The sequence below is a fragment of the Rhinoraja longicauda genome, chromosome 17 (genome assembly GCF_053455715.1).
Source record: "Rhinoraja longicauda isolate Sanriku21f chromosome 17, sRhiLon1.1, whole genome shotgun sequence".
In the NCBI taxonomy this organism is placed as follows: Eukaryota; Metazoa; Chordata; class Chondrichthyes; order Rajiformes; family Arhynchobatidae; genus Rhinoraja; species Rhinoraja longicauda.
Window position 1 is genome coordinate 41,359,938 of NC_135969.1, and position 18,824 is coordinate 41,378,761.

The window sequence follows — 18,824 nt, forward strand, 5'->3', positions numbered from 1 at the left end:
CACACTAGGAACATTTTTTTACAATTATACCAAGCCAATTAACCTACAAACCTGTACGTCTTTGGAATGTGGGAGGAAACCGGAGCACCCGAAGAAAACCCACGTGGTCACGGGGAGAACGCAGAAACTCCATACAGACAGCACCCGTAGTCAGGATTGAACTCCACCGCTGCACCACCACAGTGCCATCTTTAGACTTCCTTAAAGGAATTAGTTGTGGCCACAATAGTACAGTAAGAACCACATTAAAGAAAAAGAAGAAAAATAACTGGAAAATGCGATTGTTTTCCAAAGGACATGACAAACAGCGGAGGTTGATCGTTCTGCTTGGAACATCTCTGCGGATCATTGTGGAAGGCATTAGCCTAAAGCAGGGACAATCCTGTGCTTTCTAACAACCTTTCCTCTCAGACAATCCAAAAGCTTCACTGCCAGATCGTGGCTGGGGTCTGATGCAGCCTGATGGCCTCCTGAAGGCGTATAGAGGCGCACGGACCCTGCAGCTCAATGGCTTGCATCAAGAACTTGTCATGGAATTCATCGTGTCACCCAGGAACGAGGCAGGAGGAGTGAGAGCTGCCATTTGCAGCGACTCTGGCAACAGCGGGACTCATCACTGAGGTTTGGGATTGCTTCAATGTGACTGGTACCGAGATGGCTCACATTGTTTATGACAGGGTGTCACTCCGAACCTTGTCTGTTCTGAATGATAGAACATCGGCAAAGGCTACAGCCCAACACTATTCCGTGGGGCCATTCACAACCCGAGCAGAACCATCCTCAAAGCAATTCAATAGGTGAACACTATACGTGGCTGAGAACTCTGTCACCTTGATATATTTAATAGGATACAGATATTTCTGTGCAGCATTTGTGAAAGAAATCGAAAATTCAGACACAAGGAACTGCAGATGCTAGTTTACACACCAGCTTCTGTCTGAAGAGGTAGCCTGACCCGAAAACCAAATGGTTCAATGGTGCCTGAAGAAGGGTCTCGACCCGAAACGTCGCCTATTCCTTCTCTCCAGAGATGCTGCCTGACCCGCTGAGTTATCCAGCTTTTTTTGCGTCTATCTTAGGTTCGATGGCACCTTGTTATCACATGTGCCTAGGTGCAGTGAAATTCCCGTTTTGAATGAGGTGGAATTAAGAGTTAGAGAGAAAGAAACAAGGATCTCCAGGTGTTGGTCTGCAGAAAAATGACTCAAAGTGCTAGAGTAACTCAGCTGGTCAGGCAACATCTCTGGAGAGCATGGATGTGGGACGTTTCGAGATGGGACCCTTTTTCGGACTGAAAAAACGTCCCAACCTGAAGTGTTACTTATCCATGTTCTCCAGCGATACTGCCTGACCCGCTGAGTTACTGCAGCACTTTGTGCCTTATTTAATAGAAAACTCACCATTTGTTTGCAAGGGCTTATTTTTTGTTGTTGTTTTTGTTTAGTTTATTGCCACATTTACCGAGGTACAGTGAAAAGCCTTTGTTGCGTGCTAACCAGTCAGCAGAGTACAATCGAGCCGTCCACACTGTACAGATACATGATAAAGGAAATAACGTTCAGTGCAAGATAAAGTCCGAATAAAGATAGTCCGAGCGTCTCTAGTGAGGTAGATAATAGCTCATGACCCCTCCTTAGTCTTTGCCACTTAGACCCACTGTTTACAGCACAGATTATGACTGATATTCAGAAGAATCTTTATGATGGCAATTTTTATCTGACAATTTCTTAACTGCACCTTTCCGTGTGTGCTTTCTTGAAGTAACAAATACATTTTTGGTTGTTGCTGATTTCCCTCTTTCGTTTGCTCCTTTGCAAAGTTATTTCATCCACTGCTTGTTCCGATCAGCTTTTGTCCCTCATCCTTGATCAGGAGGCATAGTCTGCAGCAAGGAACGTGAACGAGAACGTGCAACACAGCACAGCACAGGAACAGGCCCACTGGCCCACAATGTCCATGCCAAACATGATACCAATAGACAATAGGTGCAGGAGTAGGCCATTCGGCCCTTCGAGCTAGTACCACCATTCAATGTGATCATGGCTGATCATCCACAATCAGTACCCCGTTCCTCCCCTCTCCCCATACCCCCTGACTCCGCTATCATTAAGAGCTCTAACTCTCTCTTGAAAGCATCCAGAGAATTGGCCTCCACTGCCTTCTGAGGCAGAGAATTCCACAGATTTACAACTCTCTGAGGAAAAAGTTATTCCTCATCTCCGTTCTAAATGGCCTACCCCTTATTCTTAAACTGACCCCTGGTTCTGGACTCCCCCAACATTTGGAACATGTTTCCTGTCTCTAGCGTGTCCAATCTCTTAATAATCATATGTGTTTCAATAAGATCCCCTCTCATCCTTTTAAATTCCAGTGCATACAAACCCAGTCGCTCCAGTCTTTCAACATATGACAGTCTCGCCATTCAGGGAATTAACCTAGTAAACCTGCGCTGCACGCCCTCAATAGCAAGAATGTCCTTCCTCAAATTTGGAGACCAAAACTGCACACAGTACTGCAGGTGTGGTCTCACTAGGGCCCTGTACAACTGCAGAAGGACCTCTTTGCTTCTATACTCAACTCCTCTTGTCATGAAGGCCAACATTCCATTGGCTTTCTTCACTTGATCCATATCCCTTTGTATGTGTGTGCCTATCTAAAAGCCTCATAAAAAACGTCCTGGTATCTGCCTCCACCACCACGCTCGGCAGCACAGTCCAGGCACATACTACTTACTCTCTGTGTAAAAAAAAAACTTGCCCCGCTCATCTCCTTTAAACTTTGCCCCTCTCACCTTAAAGCTACGCCCTCTAGTGTTTTCCACTCGCATAAGCCTGTTCCTGATCTATACCCCTCCATTCCCATGGATCCATGTGCCTATTACTAGATTAATTCCCGGAATGGCGGGACTGTCATACGTTGAAAGACTGGAGCGACAAGGCTTGTATACACTGGAATTTAGAAGGATGAGAGGGGATCTTATCGAAACGTATAAGATTATTAAGGGGTTGGACACATTGGAGACAGGAAACATATTCCCAATGTTGGGGGAGTCCAGAACCAGGGGCCACAGTTTAAGAATAAGGGGTAGGCCATTTAGAACGGAGATGAGGAAAAACGTTTTCAGTCAGAGACTTGTGAATCTGTGGAATTCTCTGCCTCAGAAGGCAGTGGAGGCCAATTCTCTGAATGCATTCAAGAAAGAGCTACATAGAGCTCTTAAGGATAGCGGAGTGAGGGGGTATGGGGAGAAGGCAGGAACGGGGTACAGATTGAGAATGATCAGCCATGATCACATTGAATGGCGGTGCTGGCCCGAAGGGCCGAATGGCCTACTCCTGCACCTATTGTCTATTGCCTATTGTCTATCTAAAACTCTTTTAAAAGCCCCCACCATCCAGTATCTGCTTCCTTCACCACCCCTGGCAGTGCTTTTCGGTCCCCCACCATCCTCTGTATAAAAAACTTGTTCCGCACATCTCCATTAAACTTTATCCCTCTCACCTTAAAGCTATGTCCTCTATGACATTTCCAACCTGGCCAAGAACGTACACGAGATTTATCCCAAGGCCACTAAATTACACCCAACAAACTAGCAACATCCGATGTGTAGGAAAGAACTGCAGGTGCTGGTTTAAATCGAAGATAGAAACAAAATGCTGGAGTAACTCAGTGGGGCAGGCAGCATCTCTGGAGAGAAGGAATGGGTAATGTTTCGGGTTGCGACCCTTCTTCAGACTGATGTCAAGGAAGTGGGCGTTACAGAGATGAAATGTGGTCGGAGACAGTAAGACTGGTCGGAGAACTGGGAAAGGGGAGGGGATGGAGAGAGGGGGAAATCAATGGCTACTTGAAGCCAGAGAAGTCAATGTTCATACCGCTGGGGTGTCAGCTGCCCAAGCAAAATATGAGGTGCTGTTCGCCCAATTTGCACTGACAAACTCCACACTCTGACAAATATCTGATAACCAACATCAAAGTTGGGAGAGTGGCGATGTAAATTGGCTACAAAAGTGATACAGCTTGAATGCCCATATTGAAAGATATTGAAATCATTCTTCAGTTTCAAAACCTATGTTTAAAAGGAAATGGTACTATTGCAGGTCAACTTTCTCAATTAAAACACATCTCATCCCATCTGTTTTGTGTTTGTGCTTCATTAATTTTAAGGAAGCAACTAATTAATTGTCAGGATTTCTTTCTAAGTACACATCATTAGTGAGAATCTTTCCTGATCACCCGCACACATCCATTGCTGCCAATGTCACAAGCAACACGTATTAAATTTCCAATCGTATGAGTTTCAGTTTATTGTCACGTGTCCCGGTCAGTGGAAAGACCACACATGATTACAATCTAGCCGTCCACAGTGTACAGATCCAGGGTAAAGGGAATAACATGAATAACGTTTAGTGCAAGATAATGCCAGTAAAGTCCGATCAAAGATAATCCGAGGGTCTCCGATGAGGCAGATTAGTCGACCAGCACCGCTCTCTAGTGGTTGGCAGGATGGTTCAGTTGCCTGACAACAGCTGAGAAGAAACTGTCCCTCAATCTGGAGGTGTGCGTTCTCACACTTCTAAACCTTTTGCCCAATGGGGGAGGGGAGAAGAGGGAGTGGCCGGGGTGCGACTCATCCTTGATTATGCTGCTGGCCTTGCCGAGGCTGCGTGAGGTGTAAATGGAGTCAATGGAAGGGAGGTTGGTTTGTGTGATGGTCTGGGCTGCGCCCACAATTCTCTGCAATTTCCTGCGCTCTTGGATGGAGCTGTTCCCAAACCATGCTGTAATGCATCTGGATAAAATGGTTTCTACAGCACATCCGTAGAAGTTGGTGAGAGTTGTTGGGGACATGCCAGACATAGGGGTAAAGCTGATAGTGGGAAGGATATCTCAATGCTTGCTCAAGAGGATTTCAACAAAGTGTAGATATTGTCGTGGAACTTGGGTGCAAAGCAGAATTGCCATCATTTGTGTTTTTGTGTTTGTGATGTGTCTAGGTCAGCCAGTACACGTTTGCAATGTGCAGTTATCGGGAGAAGAAGGCTGAGCCTCAAGAATTGCTGCAACTGGATGGATACACAGTGGATTACACAGACCCACAGCCAGGTGAAAGACTTCACTCCACAGCCATTAGATGGCTTCAGCATTGACATCTAAAATGGTGATACCACAACACGTGACTATGTTACTTCGGGGCGGCACGGTGGCACAGCGGTAGAGTTGCTGCCTTACAGCGCCAGAGACTAGGGGTCGATCCTGACTACGGGTGCTGTCTGCACAGAGTTTGTACGTTCTCCCCTTGACCGCGTGGGTTTTCTCCAGGTGTTCCGGTTTCCTCCCACACTCCAAAGGCATACAGGTTTGTAGGATAATTGGCTCCGGTTTAAAAAATTTGTAAATTGCCACTTGTGTGTAGGATAGTGGCAGTGTTTGGGTGATTGCTGGTCGGCACGGACTCAGCGGGCCAAAGGGCCTGTTCCGCGCTGTATCTCTAAACTATGCTAAACCATATTAATATGTTTCAAAAAGCCAAATCAGTATAGAATTAAACCGAAAGTTGATCGGCTGTGGAGATGACGTGATGTGATGTCACCGTGTTTAGACTGCGTCTGGGTTCAGAATGGAGTGGAGTCGCTCAGCAATGTGTTATATTATTATATGTTCACTTGATGATTTACTGAATAAACTGCGGATAATCTCTGTGGCAAATGTGGACCAAGGCACAGTTTAAACTTGTCATAGATATCAAACTGTTAAAGCTGTGCTTTAAATACTATCATCCCCAATAATAATAAAATTTAATAATAATCAAAATAACAACAATAATATTTATTACAGTTCAGAATTAGAACAAGTGTTGTAAATATGGAAGGATTATAACATAGTCGTGTGCTTAGTTTTGAAAGTTGCAGCGTGGAAACAGGCCCGCCAGCCCGCGGAGTTGACTTTGACCGTCGATCACCCGTTCGTACTAGTTCCATGTTATCCCACTTACACAGCCACTTCCTACCCACTCGGGGGCAATTTTACAGAGGGCCCATTAACCGACAAACCTGCACGTCTCTGGGATGTGGGAGGAAACCGGAGCACCCGGAGGAAACCGACGCGCTCACTGGGAGAGCGTGCAAACTCCACACAGACAGCACCCGAGACCCAAGATTGTACCTGGGTCTCCAGCGCTGTGATGCAGCGGCCTTACCAGCTGTGCCACTGTGCCGCCCTTTAATATTGCTAAATGCTGCGCAGTTGTCAAAATCTATTCAGTAAATGATGTCTATTGTACGTGTCACACAATTCTCTACATCTTTCAATCGGGATATGTTTTCATTTACTTACGTGCACCGTGCACAATGGATTCCGTCGTGTTATCATTGTGAATTTTACAAAGTATTGTTTTAAAGTGCTACCCTAACATTTTGGCATGTGTGTGAGCAAGATAACCACTTATGAGGTGTTTGTGCAGTAATCAACATGAACCAGAAGAGGCTTTTGGAAGGGGGGTGGGGGGGTTGTGAAATTGACAACAGCTACACGAAACCGGGGGCCTTAAGAATAAATAGATATATGTCGATGGCAGATGCAGTATAATGTGGATAAATGTGAGGTTATCCACTTTGGCGGCAAGAACAGGAAAGCAATTACCTGAATGGTGGCCAATTAGGAAAAGGGGAGATGCAACGTGACCTGGGTGTCATGGTGCACCAGTCATTGAAAGAAAGCATGCAGGTGCAGCAGGCAGTGAAGAAAGCGAATGGTATGTTGGCATTCATAGCAAGATTTGAGTATAGAAGCAGGGAGGTTCTGCTGCAGTTGTATAGGGCCTTGGTGAGACCGCACCTGGAGTATTGTGTACAGTTTTGGTATCCTAATCTGAGGAAAGACATTCTAGCCTTAGAGGGAGTACAGAGAAGGTTCACCAGATTGATCCATGGGATGGCAGGACTTTCATATGATGAAAGACTGGATAGACTAGGCTTAGACTTGCTGGAATATAGAAGACTGAGGGGGGATCTTATAGAAACATATAAAATTCTTAAGGGGTTGGAGAGGCTAGATGCGGGAAGATTGTTCCCGATGTTGGGGAAGTCCAGAACCAGGGGTCACAGCCTAAGGATAAGGGGGAAGTCTTTTAGGACCGAGATGAGAAAACATTTCTTCACACAGAGAGTGGTGAGTCTGTGGAATTCTCTGCCACAGAAGGTAGTCGAGGCCAGTTCATTGGCTATATTTAAGAGGGAGTTAGATGTGGCCCTTGTGGCTAAAGGGATCAGGGGGTATGGAGAGAAGGCAGGTACAGGTTACTGAGCTGGATGATCAGCCATGATCATATTGAATGGCGGTGCAGGCTCGAAGGGCCGAATGGCCTACTCCTGCACCTATTTTCTATGTTTCTATGTTTCTATGTCTTTCCCCTGTGCTAAAAGATGTATTTATTGTCTGCTGAGATAGAAATGCAGTCTTCTCATTCAGTTGTTAAATGATTTATCCTGCAGGCCTGGAGGGTGGTCGATCATTCTTTAATGCCGTTAAAGAAGGCGACACTGTGATCTTCGCCAGCGACGACGAGCAAGACCGCATCCTTTGGGTTCAGGCCATGTACCGTGCCACCGGTCAGTCCCACAAGCCCATCCCACCAACTCAAGTCCAAAAACTCAACGCCAAGGGAGGAAATGTCCCACAGCTGGATGCACCCATCTCCCAGTTTTGTAAGTTGTTCGTCATATTTCCTTTAAAAGTGCACCCTGCATGGTTACGAACTGTTCTTTTGGTACAATGTTAAAGGGCAAAAGACGAGGATATTTGTTTCTATGTTCTGATAGCACAGGAAGGGCTTCCATGTCCCTCAGGTATTTTTTTTAACATTTGTGTCTACATCAATATTTAAACTGAAAATTTACCAAATTTAATTTTTATTGTAGGTTTTTTTTTGCTGCTTGTAGAAAAACATGTTTTGACAGACTACCCTGTAATCATAAAGTTACATGAAACTTATTGGTGCCGATAAGCTGCAAATTGTTGCTCAGTTTTATGCTGTTTGCAATTTAGATCAACACCTTGTCTAGGATCCCTGTAACGCCAAATTATGTTGAGCTTCCTTTTAGAGATACCTGCTTATCTTTTTTTTAAATGTTTTTGCTTTGCTTATTATTATTTTGAATTGTTTCTGCTTTTTTATCTCGTCTTCTAGCAGCTGGTCCATAATTTGTGTCAATAGCTACCTGGAACCAGGGGCCATTTGTGTTGGTTGCTAGTCCAAACAGGCCTATCTCTCTCCCTTTCAGGATGGGTATCACATTTTCCTACCTTCCAGTGCGATCCCTTCCGTTGACTGCTTTTACAACGTTGGCCATAGTTGATGTGTTTTACCACTGTGGGTGCACAGATTAGTTTCAAAGTCTTCTGGGCAACACAAACAGTGGTGTGGGTGGGGGCATTGCCCTGGCTGTCAGAGTATCAGTGACCAGATGTACAGCACTTTGGTCAACGTGGGTTGTTTTTAAATGTGCTATACAAATAAAATTGACTTGACTTGACTTGACTGGGCGGCACGGTAGCGCAGCGGTAGAGTTGCTGCTTTACAGCGAATGCAGCGCCGGAGACTCAGGTTCGATCCTGACTACGGGTGCTGCACTGTAAGGAGTTTGTACGTTCTCCCCGTGACCTGCGTGGGTTTTCTCCGAGATCGTCGGTTTCCTCCCACACTCCAAAGACGTACAGGTATGTAGGTTAATTGGCTGGGTAAATGTAAAAATTGTCCCTAGTGGGTGTAGGATAGTGTTAATGTACGGGGATCGCTGGGCGGCACGGACTTGGAGGGCCGAAAAGGCCTGTTTCCGGCTGTATATATATGATATGATATGACACTGGCGGAAGTAGATAGAGATGACAGAATGTGATATCAACGTCACTTGTACATAAACATAGTGCGGTAGAGTTGCTGCCTTATAGCGCCAGAGACCCGGGTTCGGTCCCGACTACGGGTGCTGTCTGTATGGAGTTTGTACGTTCTCCCCGTGACCGCGTGGGTTTTCTCCGACATCTTCAATTTCCTCCCACACTCCAAAGACGTACAGGTTTGTAGGTTAATTAGCTTGGTATAAGTCTAAATTGTCCCCAGTGTGTGTAGGATAGTGCTAATGTGCGGGGATCGCTGGGCTGAAAGACCTGTTTCTGCGATGTATCTCTAAACTAAACTAAACTCCCATTTTGGGTACAGTACTGCAGATCATGTCCTCCCTTCATTCATTCATTTAGCAACCTTGCCCCACTCTCCTCCCCTATCAAATGGAACACATGCTGGTTTCAGGTTTATTGTTGATGGACCTCTGCTGGTTGTTACAAGAGTCTGTTCTTTTTAGAGTTTTATTTAAACAACATCTTTTTTTGCACCTACGGCCTTTGACATTGCAAAATTCCAGGGGGAATTCCAATACAATTCCACACTGTGTTGCAGAATGAGATACTGAAGCAGGTTGTTCACCCTGGTGCACCTTAAAATAGTCAAGAGGGAGAGAGATGGGATTCCAGGTCTTATGTTCTGATAGCTTAACATCTGACCATTGGGCAAACTGGTGCCTCTTTGCTCAGCAAAGTAGCTCAGCGGTAGAGTTGCTGCCTTACATTGCCAGAGACCCGGGTTTGATCCTGACTATGGGTGCTGTCTTTATGGAGTTTGGACGTTCCTCCTGTGATTGTGTGCGTTTTATTCGGGTGCTCCGGTTTCCTCCCACATACCAAATAGGTTTGTAGGTTAATTGGCTTTGGTTAAAAAATTATAAACTGTCCCTGGTGGGCAGGATAGTGCTAGTGTACAGGGTGATTGCTGGTCTGCGCAGAGTTGGTGGGGCCAAAGGGCCTGTTTCCGCGCTGAATCTCTAAAGTCTAACGCGCCACAGGCTCGATTTCGATCCTGACCTCTGTGTGGAGTTTGCATGTTCTCCCTGTGACCGCACAAGTTTCCTCCAGATGCTCCAGTTCCCTCTCACATCCCAAAGACGTGCGGGTATGTGGGTTAATTGGCTTCTGTAAATTGCCCCCTGGTGTGTAGGGAGTGGATGAGAAAATGGGATAACATTGAACTTGTGTGAACGGGTGATCGATGATCGCTGTGGACTCAGGTGGGCCGAAGGGCCTGTTTCCGGGCTGTATCTAAACGAAACGAAGCTATTTGTGGAGTGTTTACATTCGGAGGAGATGAAGAAGCCAATGTTAGGTATCGCGGATATATTGGGAATATAGTGTCAAGAGAGGCATTGGAAAGAGAGGAATGGATGTAACCAGGGGGCATTTTTAAATAGACAATTACTTAAACAGTAGCCGCTGTGGAGTAGTGACTGCACAGATGAAGGATGAACAAGACCTAATGATGGTTGAACGTAATCTTTCATTTCAAGTAACTCCTGCATTCCCTCCCCTCCCCTCTCTCCCCCTACCACCCATCCCCCCCTCGCCCACCCTAATCATCCTACCAGTCCCACTATGCGCATCCTCGTATCCCTCTCGTTAGCACATCTTCCACACTCCGATTCACGTTCAGATTAGACACAAAATGCTGGAGTAACTCAGCGGGTCAGGCAGAATCTCAGGAGAGAAGGAATGTGTGACGTTTCGGGTCAGACTGAAGAAGTGTCTCGACCTGAAACGTCACCCATTCCTTCTCTCCAGAGATGCTGCCTGACCTGCTGAGTTACTTCAGCATTTTGTGTCTACCTTCGATTTAAACCAGCATCTGCAGTTTCTTTTCCTTTACCTTCGGATTAGTCTGTTGTCATTTTCACCAGGCTGCAATGAGATTTCCAGTTCACAGAGTGAACAGTAGACTTTCAGTGAAGATAAATACAACGTAAAGTGCAACTACTAGTGCAAAACCACAGGATCGGGGTGCAATGCAAAGTAGTGAAAAATAATATTAAAAAACAATAAAGGAATAACCTAATGTTCCGATGGTACTTTATTGTCACCCGTACCGAGGTGCAGTGACATTCCTTTTTTGAATGAGGTTGAATTCAGAGGAAGAGTAAAGAAAGAAGGAACTGCAGATGCCCATTTACAAAAAAAAAAGACACAAATGGCTGGAGTAACTCAGCAGGCCAGGCAGCATCTCTGGAGAAGATGGATAGGTGATGTTTCGGGTTGGGACCCTTCTTCAGACTGATTGTAGAGGATGAAAGCTGGAGGAGAGGGGAGGGCAGGACAAAGCCTGGCAGGTGATAGTCACAAAATGCTGGAGTAACTCAGCGGAACAGGCAGCATCACTGGAGAGAAGGGATGGGTGACAGGTTGATGCAGGTGAAGGGGGGACCGGGGGGAGTTGATAGTTGGACAAAGGCCAGAGATGAAGATACAGAAATTATAGTAATAGAGTGTTACAGTGTGGAAACAGGCCCTTCATGTCCCAGCTACACTAGTCCTGCCTGCCTGCGCTTGGTCCATATCCCTCCAAACCTGTCCTATCCATGTATCTGTCTAACTGTCTTTTAAACAATAGTCCCAGCCTCAACTACCTCCTCTGGCAGCTTGTTCCATCCACCCACCACCCTGTGTGTGAAAAGGTTACCCCTCAGATTCCTATTAAATATTTTCCCCCTTCACTTTGAACCTATGTCCTCTGGTCCTCCATTCCCCAACTCTGGGCAAAAGACTCTGTGCATCGACCCGATCTAATCCTCTCTTGATTTTATACACCTCTATAAGATCAAAGTCGTGAGATTAAATGATTGAAGAGTTGCAAATGGTGAAGGCGGAGGAAGGAATGTGGGTGGAAGGAGAGGGGGGCAGGGGAGAAATAAGTGTAAGTCCCGAAACGTCACCAACCCATGTCCTCCAGAGATGCTGCCTGACCGGCTGAGTTACTCCAGCACTTTGTGTCTTTCTTTCATGAGTAAAAGTAACTATCTCTGGGAAGGCTGCAATTTGAATGTGTCACGAGGGGAATTCCATGCAAAAAAGATCTGATCACAGGACGACCAACTATCAGCTAACAGAGCAGAAAAGTGAGCAACAAAGGACACCACTAAGTATATAGATATGGCCTTGGTACACACTTCTGTATGGAACAAATCTTCAGGATGTTCCCTCTGTGTAAAAGCCATGTCAGTTGAAATGGTGCTGGCTCAAAGGGCCGAATGGCCTACTCCTGCACCTATTGTCTATTATCTATTGTCTATTGAAAGATATCCAAATCTTATTGAAGAAAACCGGTGGTCTAGAAATTGGATCAGATGCGCCAATCTTAGGGTGAAATATATAACCAGTCATTCTACATTTTCCGTGAGCATCGTCCCTTTTGATCTGTGTTTTCACACCATACCCTTCCATATCTCTATATCTCTCTCTCTCCCCCGACTCTCATTCTGAAGAAGGGTCTCGACCTGAAATGTCTGTCCTGACCTGCTGACTTACTCCAGCATTTTGTGTCCACCTTCAGCATTTCACTTTGTTTGCTTTTCAGGCTGAGCCCCCTGCATTCAGAGAACATAGGACATTACAGCACAGAAACAGGCCCTTCGGCCCTCAGTGTCCGTGTTGAACATGACAACAAGTTAAACTAACCTCTGCCTGAACGTGATCCATATCCCTCCATTCCCTGCTTTCCACGTGTCGACCTAAAAGCTTCCTAATCACCACTATTGTACCTGCCTCCACCGCCACCCCTGGCAACACGTTCCACTCTCGCTCGGTGTAAAAAGCACTTGTCCCGCCCGCACATCTCCTTTAAACTTTGCCCCGCTCATTTTAAAGTTATGCCCTCTTGTCTTTGACATTTCCACCCCGGGGAAATAGGTTCTGGCTGCTTATTCTACCCATGTTTCTTGTAATTTTATAAATTTCCACCAGGCCATCCCTTTAGCCTTCGAAGCTCCAGAGAAAACAATCCAGGTTTGACCAACTTTTCCTTCTAGTTAATGTTCTCTAAATCCAGGCATTATTCTGGCAAACCTTTTCTGCACCCTCTCCAGAGCCTCCACACCCTTCCTGTAATGAGCCGACCTTAACTGCACGCAATACTCCAAATCCAGCCCAACCAAAGTCATACAAAGCTGCAACATGGCTTCCTGACCCTTGTACTCAATGGTGCGACCAATGCAGGCTGACATACATACTCCTCCTTTACCACTATAATGAAGCGCATGCAGTATTGCACCTGCCTCTTGGCACCATTGACATCTGCCCCACCCCTACTAACTGCTGCCAATTGTGGCTAAAGATTCATCTCCTTAACCTCAACCTTATGCTTCAAAGTCATTTAAGAGACGTTTGGCAATTAAGAGACTTGTGGACAGGGGCACGTTTATGCAGGGAATGGAGGAATACAGATTGTGTGTTGGCAGATAAGAGTTGGTCTTGACATCATGATCGGCACAGACATTGTCAATGGTGGTCAATGATGCTTTATCCTCACATGCAAATGGAGAGTGAAACTATTTTTTCGCGTTTAGTTTACTTTAGTTTAAAGATAGTTTAGTTTAGAGTTCAGTAAAGTATTGTCATACCGAAGCACAATCCCCGATTAGCAAGTGTGCAGAAATAGTCCACCGAGACCACATGCGGGTCTTGGTGCCATTTTTAAAGTCCAGTCCGCGCTCTAAGTCTTATGAGCGGTGCCTAATCCTGGCGAGCCCCAGGCTGCTGCAGGGCCTCCAGCTGGCTCCTACCTTGGAAAGGAAAGCCGAAGGGCATGTTCTTGTGCGGTTCTGGTGCGGTTCATGTTCGATGTTAAGCTATGATACCGCTGCTCTTTCCTGGTGTCAGAACAGAGCCTAATCTCTCAGGTACAAAGAAGGAGAGCGATCTCGATGTTTTCAGTACCTAGGAAAGGCAGGAAGCTGCCGCTTAGTTTTAGTTTAGTTTAGAGATACAGCGCGGAATCAGGCCCTTCGGCCCACCGAGTCCGCACCGACCAGCAATCCCCACACATTAACACTATCCTACACACACTAGGGGACAATTTACAATTTTACCGAAGCCAATTAGCCTACATACCTGTACGCCTTTGGAGTGTGGAAGGAAACCGGAGCTCCTGGGGAAAACCCACGCAGGTCACGGGGAGAACGTACAAACTCAGTACAGACAGCACCTGTAGTCAGGATCGAACCCGGCTCTCCGGCAGTGTGAGGCGGCAACTCTACCGCTGCGCCACCGTGCCACTGTGACCAGATGAAGGGTTTTCACAGAGGAGGATGACAGGGAAAAACTGTGGAGCAAGCATGTCTGACCCACTGTGCACACCAAGTGCCTCTCTCTAACAACCCCACCCCTGGGAAACAGCACAAGGCCACACACAGCCTCTCCCAATCACTGCCAGCTTCCTGCCCTTGCATGTAATCTATTCCTGCAAAAGATTTTTTTAAATATGTAGGTTAGCCTCTGGAGCTATTTTGAAAAGTAACCTTGCGAGAGCTCACAAAAAGCTGGAGTAACTCAGCGGGGCAGGTAGGACTGGCCCAGTCTGAAGGAGGGTCTCGACCCGAAACGCCACCCATTCCTTCTCTCCAGAGATGCTGCCTGACCCCGCTGAGTTACTCCAGCTTTCTTTGTCTCTCTTCGGTTTAAACCAGCATCTGCAGCTCCTTCCTGCACACACCTAGAGAGAGCTCGTTCATTACGCACGTCGCAGGCAGGTAGCGTGCGGAGAAGTGTTGCCACAGAGGTAAGAGTGAGAGGAGCAGCTTGTGGAAGTGGGAGGAGGTAGCGTCATGTTTCAGAGAGAAAGGGAGTGGTGTGTCGGCAGGGTGAGAAGCCAGTCATTGATGTCAGCGGTAACACCTCGACTTTGAAAACTCCAGTCAGCTCATTGAATTTCCATTGGCATTGCAACCAAATCCTGGGAGCTAAACCTTCCGTCATTTACTTTCTCAATGACCTCTCTTCACTGTAAGTTGTACGTACTCCCCGTGATCTGCGTGGGTTTTCTCCGAGATTTTCGGTTTCCGCCCACACTCCAAAGACGTGCAGGTTTGAAGGTTAATTGGCTTGGTATAAATGTAAAAATTGTCCCTAGTGGGTGTAGGATAGTGTTAATGTGCGGGGATCGCTGGTCAGCATGGACCTGGTGGGTCAAAGGGCCTGTTTCCACGCTGTATCTCTAAACTAAGCACAGAACAGTACAGCATGGAACAGGCCCTTCAGCCCACAATGCCTGTGCCAAACATGATGCCAAGATAAACTAATCTCTCGCCTGCATCTGATTCATATCCCTCCACTCCCTGCATATCAATGTGCCTAATAAAAGCCTCTTAAACGCCACTATTGTATCTGCCCCCAGCAGCATGTTCCAGGCACCCACCACCCTCTGCATAAAAGAAACGCCTCGCACATCTTATTGAGCGATAGAGTCATACAACATGGAAACAGGCCCATCGGCCCAACTTGCCCACACCGACCAACATGCCTCATCTATACCAGTCCCACCTGCCTGCATTTGGCCCACATCCCTAAACCAATCCAATCCATGTACCTGTATATGTATCTCCTTTAGACTTTGCCCCCCTCCAAAAGCCTCTTAAATGCCTCTGTTCTGAAACTTTTCTGGTCTCTTGAGAATACGATCACCTGCCTTCTGCTGTCCACTGCCTTTACAAAGGCTAATGTCTTCAATGCTGCATTAGAAAGATTGGGCTTCCTTCCATTTTCTGTCCCTACCTGCTATGTTTCTTTGCGGAGCGAATGCTTCTCTAAACTTTGGTCTATCTTTGAACCACTTTAAGAGGTGCAGATCCAGCACTTGCTTTATGCCTCCATATCATAGGGTGGCACGGTGGTACAGCGGTAGAGCTACTGCCTTATAGCACCAGAGACCCGGGTTCGATCCTGACCACGGGTGCTTGTCTGTATGGAGTTTGTACGTTCTCCCCATGACCTGCGTGGGTTTTCTCCGAGATCTTCAGTTTCCTCCCACACTCCAAAGACGTACAGGTTTGTTCATAGGTTAATTGGCTTGGTATAAATGTCAATTGTCCCGTGTGTGTGTAAGATAGTGTATGCGTGTGGGGATCGCTGGTCGGCGTGGACTCAGTGCACCGTGTGGCCTGTGTCTGCGATCTCTGTATCTCTAAACTAAGACTAAATCCCCCTGCTCCCACCCACTCACCAAACAGGTAACCATCCAGCCAACTTGCTAAGTCCTTGGTTCGTTATCTTGAGAGACCGGTACAAACTTAACATCATCCTTGCCCACATTACATGGGCAGCACTTTCAAAAGACACGATCAAATTTCTAGACCACTTGCCAAACATTTTAACCGTATTTCAAAATCACAAGGAACAAGTGGCTCATGTAACTGTCAAAGTTCAAATACAATAAAAATTGCTGCTCAAAATATGATTAACTGCATTTATAAGCGATATTAGGTTTATATATGAATCAACCTTTGGGTCTTTTAAATGTTTAAGTTGCCCAAGCAGATGCTAATAGATCCTGCTATTCATGAGAACCAACATTCCAAGTTTAATTCTCTTATCTGGATGTACTTTTTGGAAAGAAGGCTTATATTGGCTGTTCACTTATGACGTAAGGCTTTTAATCTGGAGTTGGATACCAGTTGGACGTGTGGGAATATTGTGCAGTACATGTATTGTTATAAATTTGATCAGAGGACTACTTTATTGAAACTTTAATCCAAAGGGTGGTAAAAGAGAATTGTACAGGAGAACTGCTAGATTTAATATTTCTGAATGTTTTTGCCACAGTTAAGAATTTTAGTCTTTTTAAATGCCTGTTTGATCCAGGCTGATGTTCATTAGCATGAAAATGTTTTGGTTGATAAATAGTTTATTGGTTATCTATATTTAAAAAATTGATAACAATAACATTCTTGATGTTAACCCTTTGACTCCCACATTAAGGGCATGGATCAGCTCCAAGATTCGACCCTTATCAGCAGCGAATTCACTGGACTCTTTTTTTTGCTGAAAGTTTTCACTTTGTATTTTTCCTGTGAAAATGTGCAATGATTTCTTGTGACGATATGGCCATTTATTTTGACTCTCTGATGGAATACCTAAGGGACATGCTTACATTAAAATAGATTTTAATGAATGTATGCAGCAAACCATACCCTAGTCAAAGGGTAAAAAATGGAGGCAATTCAACACAAAAGCATTTGATAAACTTTGAGGAATAGCAAAATAAATTGACGGTAAAATATTTTACAACATGTATCTCATTAATGATTGGCAGTAATATATACCGATTATAGAATTTCTCAATAAACTACTGCTGTTTGGCTTTAACCTTTCCATAATAATTGTATATTGATACGTCTTCAATGTAATATTATTATACGTTAATGACGGAATGGGTGACAATGGAAAATAAGCCCCAAAAAAGACTGTTCACTCCAATGAAACCAGTATAATATACGTCAGAAAATAAAACCACCAGCTAACTGTTAGACTTTGCATTTCCTGCCCTCATTATTATTATTTGAATACTTAAACATGGATTAATTCACAGTCTTTTAATTATTTTGAATTATTCATTATTTCCAATGGTAACCATCCCTGCATAATTTACCGTGTTATATCCGTATGTAAACCCTCACCCTCCCAGTCGCCCAGCTCCTTCCAACCTTTCATACACTCGTGTCCCATCCCCACACCCCTCATCTCACCTTCATCCCCCTTCTTCCCCCTCCGCACTGTCCCCTTCCACCTACATCTCTCTCTCTGGCTTCGCACTGCTCCTCACCGGACACCCTTTGTCTCTTTTTCATCTCTACCCTTTGTCCAACCATCTGCAGGTCAAACTCCCTCTTACCCGTATCCACCTATCACTGAATCTGAACTGAGCCGAGTCTAAAGAAGGGTCATATAGTCAATAGACAATAGACAATAGACAATAGGTGCAGGAGTAGGCCATTCAGCCCTTCGAGCCAGCACCGCCATTCAATGCGATCATGGCTGATCACTCTCAATCAGTACCCCGTTCCTGCCTTCTCCCCATACCCCCTCACTCCGCTATCCTTAAGAGCTCTATCCAGCTCTCTCTTGAAAGCATCCAACGAACTGGCCTCCACTGCCTTCTGAGGCAGAGAATTCCACACCTTCACCACCCTCTGACTGAAAAAGTTCTTCCTCATCTCCGTTCTAAATGGCCTACCCCTTATTCTTAAACTGTGGCCCCTTGTTCTGGACTCCCCCAACATTGGGAACATGTTATCTGCCTCTAATGTGTCCAATCCCCTAATTATCTTATATGTTTCAATAAGATCCCCCCTCATCCTTCTAAATTCCAGTGTATACAAGCCCAATCGCTCCAGCCTTTCAACATACGACAGTCCCGCCATTCCGGGAATCAACCTAGTGAACCTACGCTGCACGCCCTCCATAGCAAGAATATCCTTCCTCAAATTTGGAGACCAAAACTGCACACAGTACTCCAGGTGCGGTCTCACCAGGGCCCGGTACAACTGTAGAAGGACCTCTTTGCTCCTATACTCAACTCCTCTTGTTACGAAGGCCAACATTCCATTGGCTTTCTTCACTGCCTGCTGTACCTGCATGCTTCCTTTCATTGACTGATGCACTAGGACACCCAGATCTCGTTGAACTCCCCCTCCTCCTAACTTGATACCATTCAGATAATAATCTGCCTTTCTATTCTTACTTCCAAAGTGAATAACCTCACACTTATCTACATTAAACTGCATCTGCCATGTATCCGCCCACTCACACAACCTGTCCAAGTCACCCTGCAGCCTTATTGCATCTTCCTCACAATTCACACTACCCCCCAACTTAGTATCATCTGCAAATTTGCTAATGGTACTTTTAATCCCTTCGTCTAAGTCATTAATGTATATCGTAAATAGCTGGGGTCCTAG

The 18,824-nt window shown here is 45.6% G+C and overlaps 1 protein-coding gene across 9 annotated transcripts in view; it reads left to right on the plus strand.

The window, feature by feature from the left end:
* The window catches only part of cadpsa (Ca2+-dependent activator protein for secretion a), a 316,059-nt gene that overhangs the window by 186,101 nt on the left and 111,134 nt on the right, over positions 1-18,824 (plus strand). For all 9 annotated transcript variants that reach the window (XM_078414567.1, XM_078414568.1, XM_078414562.1 and 6 more), the window contains exons 11-12: positions 4,998-5,106; positions 7,494-7,706. In XM_078414567.1, the coding sequence (XP_078270693.1) occupies positions 4,998-5,106; positions 7,494-7,706 (322 nt within the window). The remainder of the gene's footprint in view (positions 1-4,997; positions 5,107-7,493; positions 7,707-18,824) is intronic.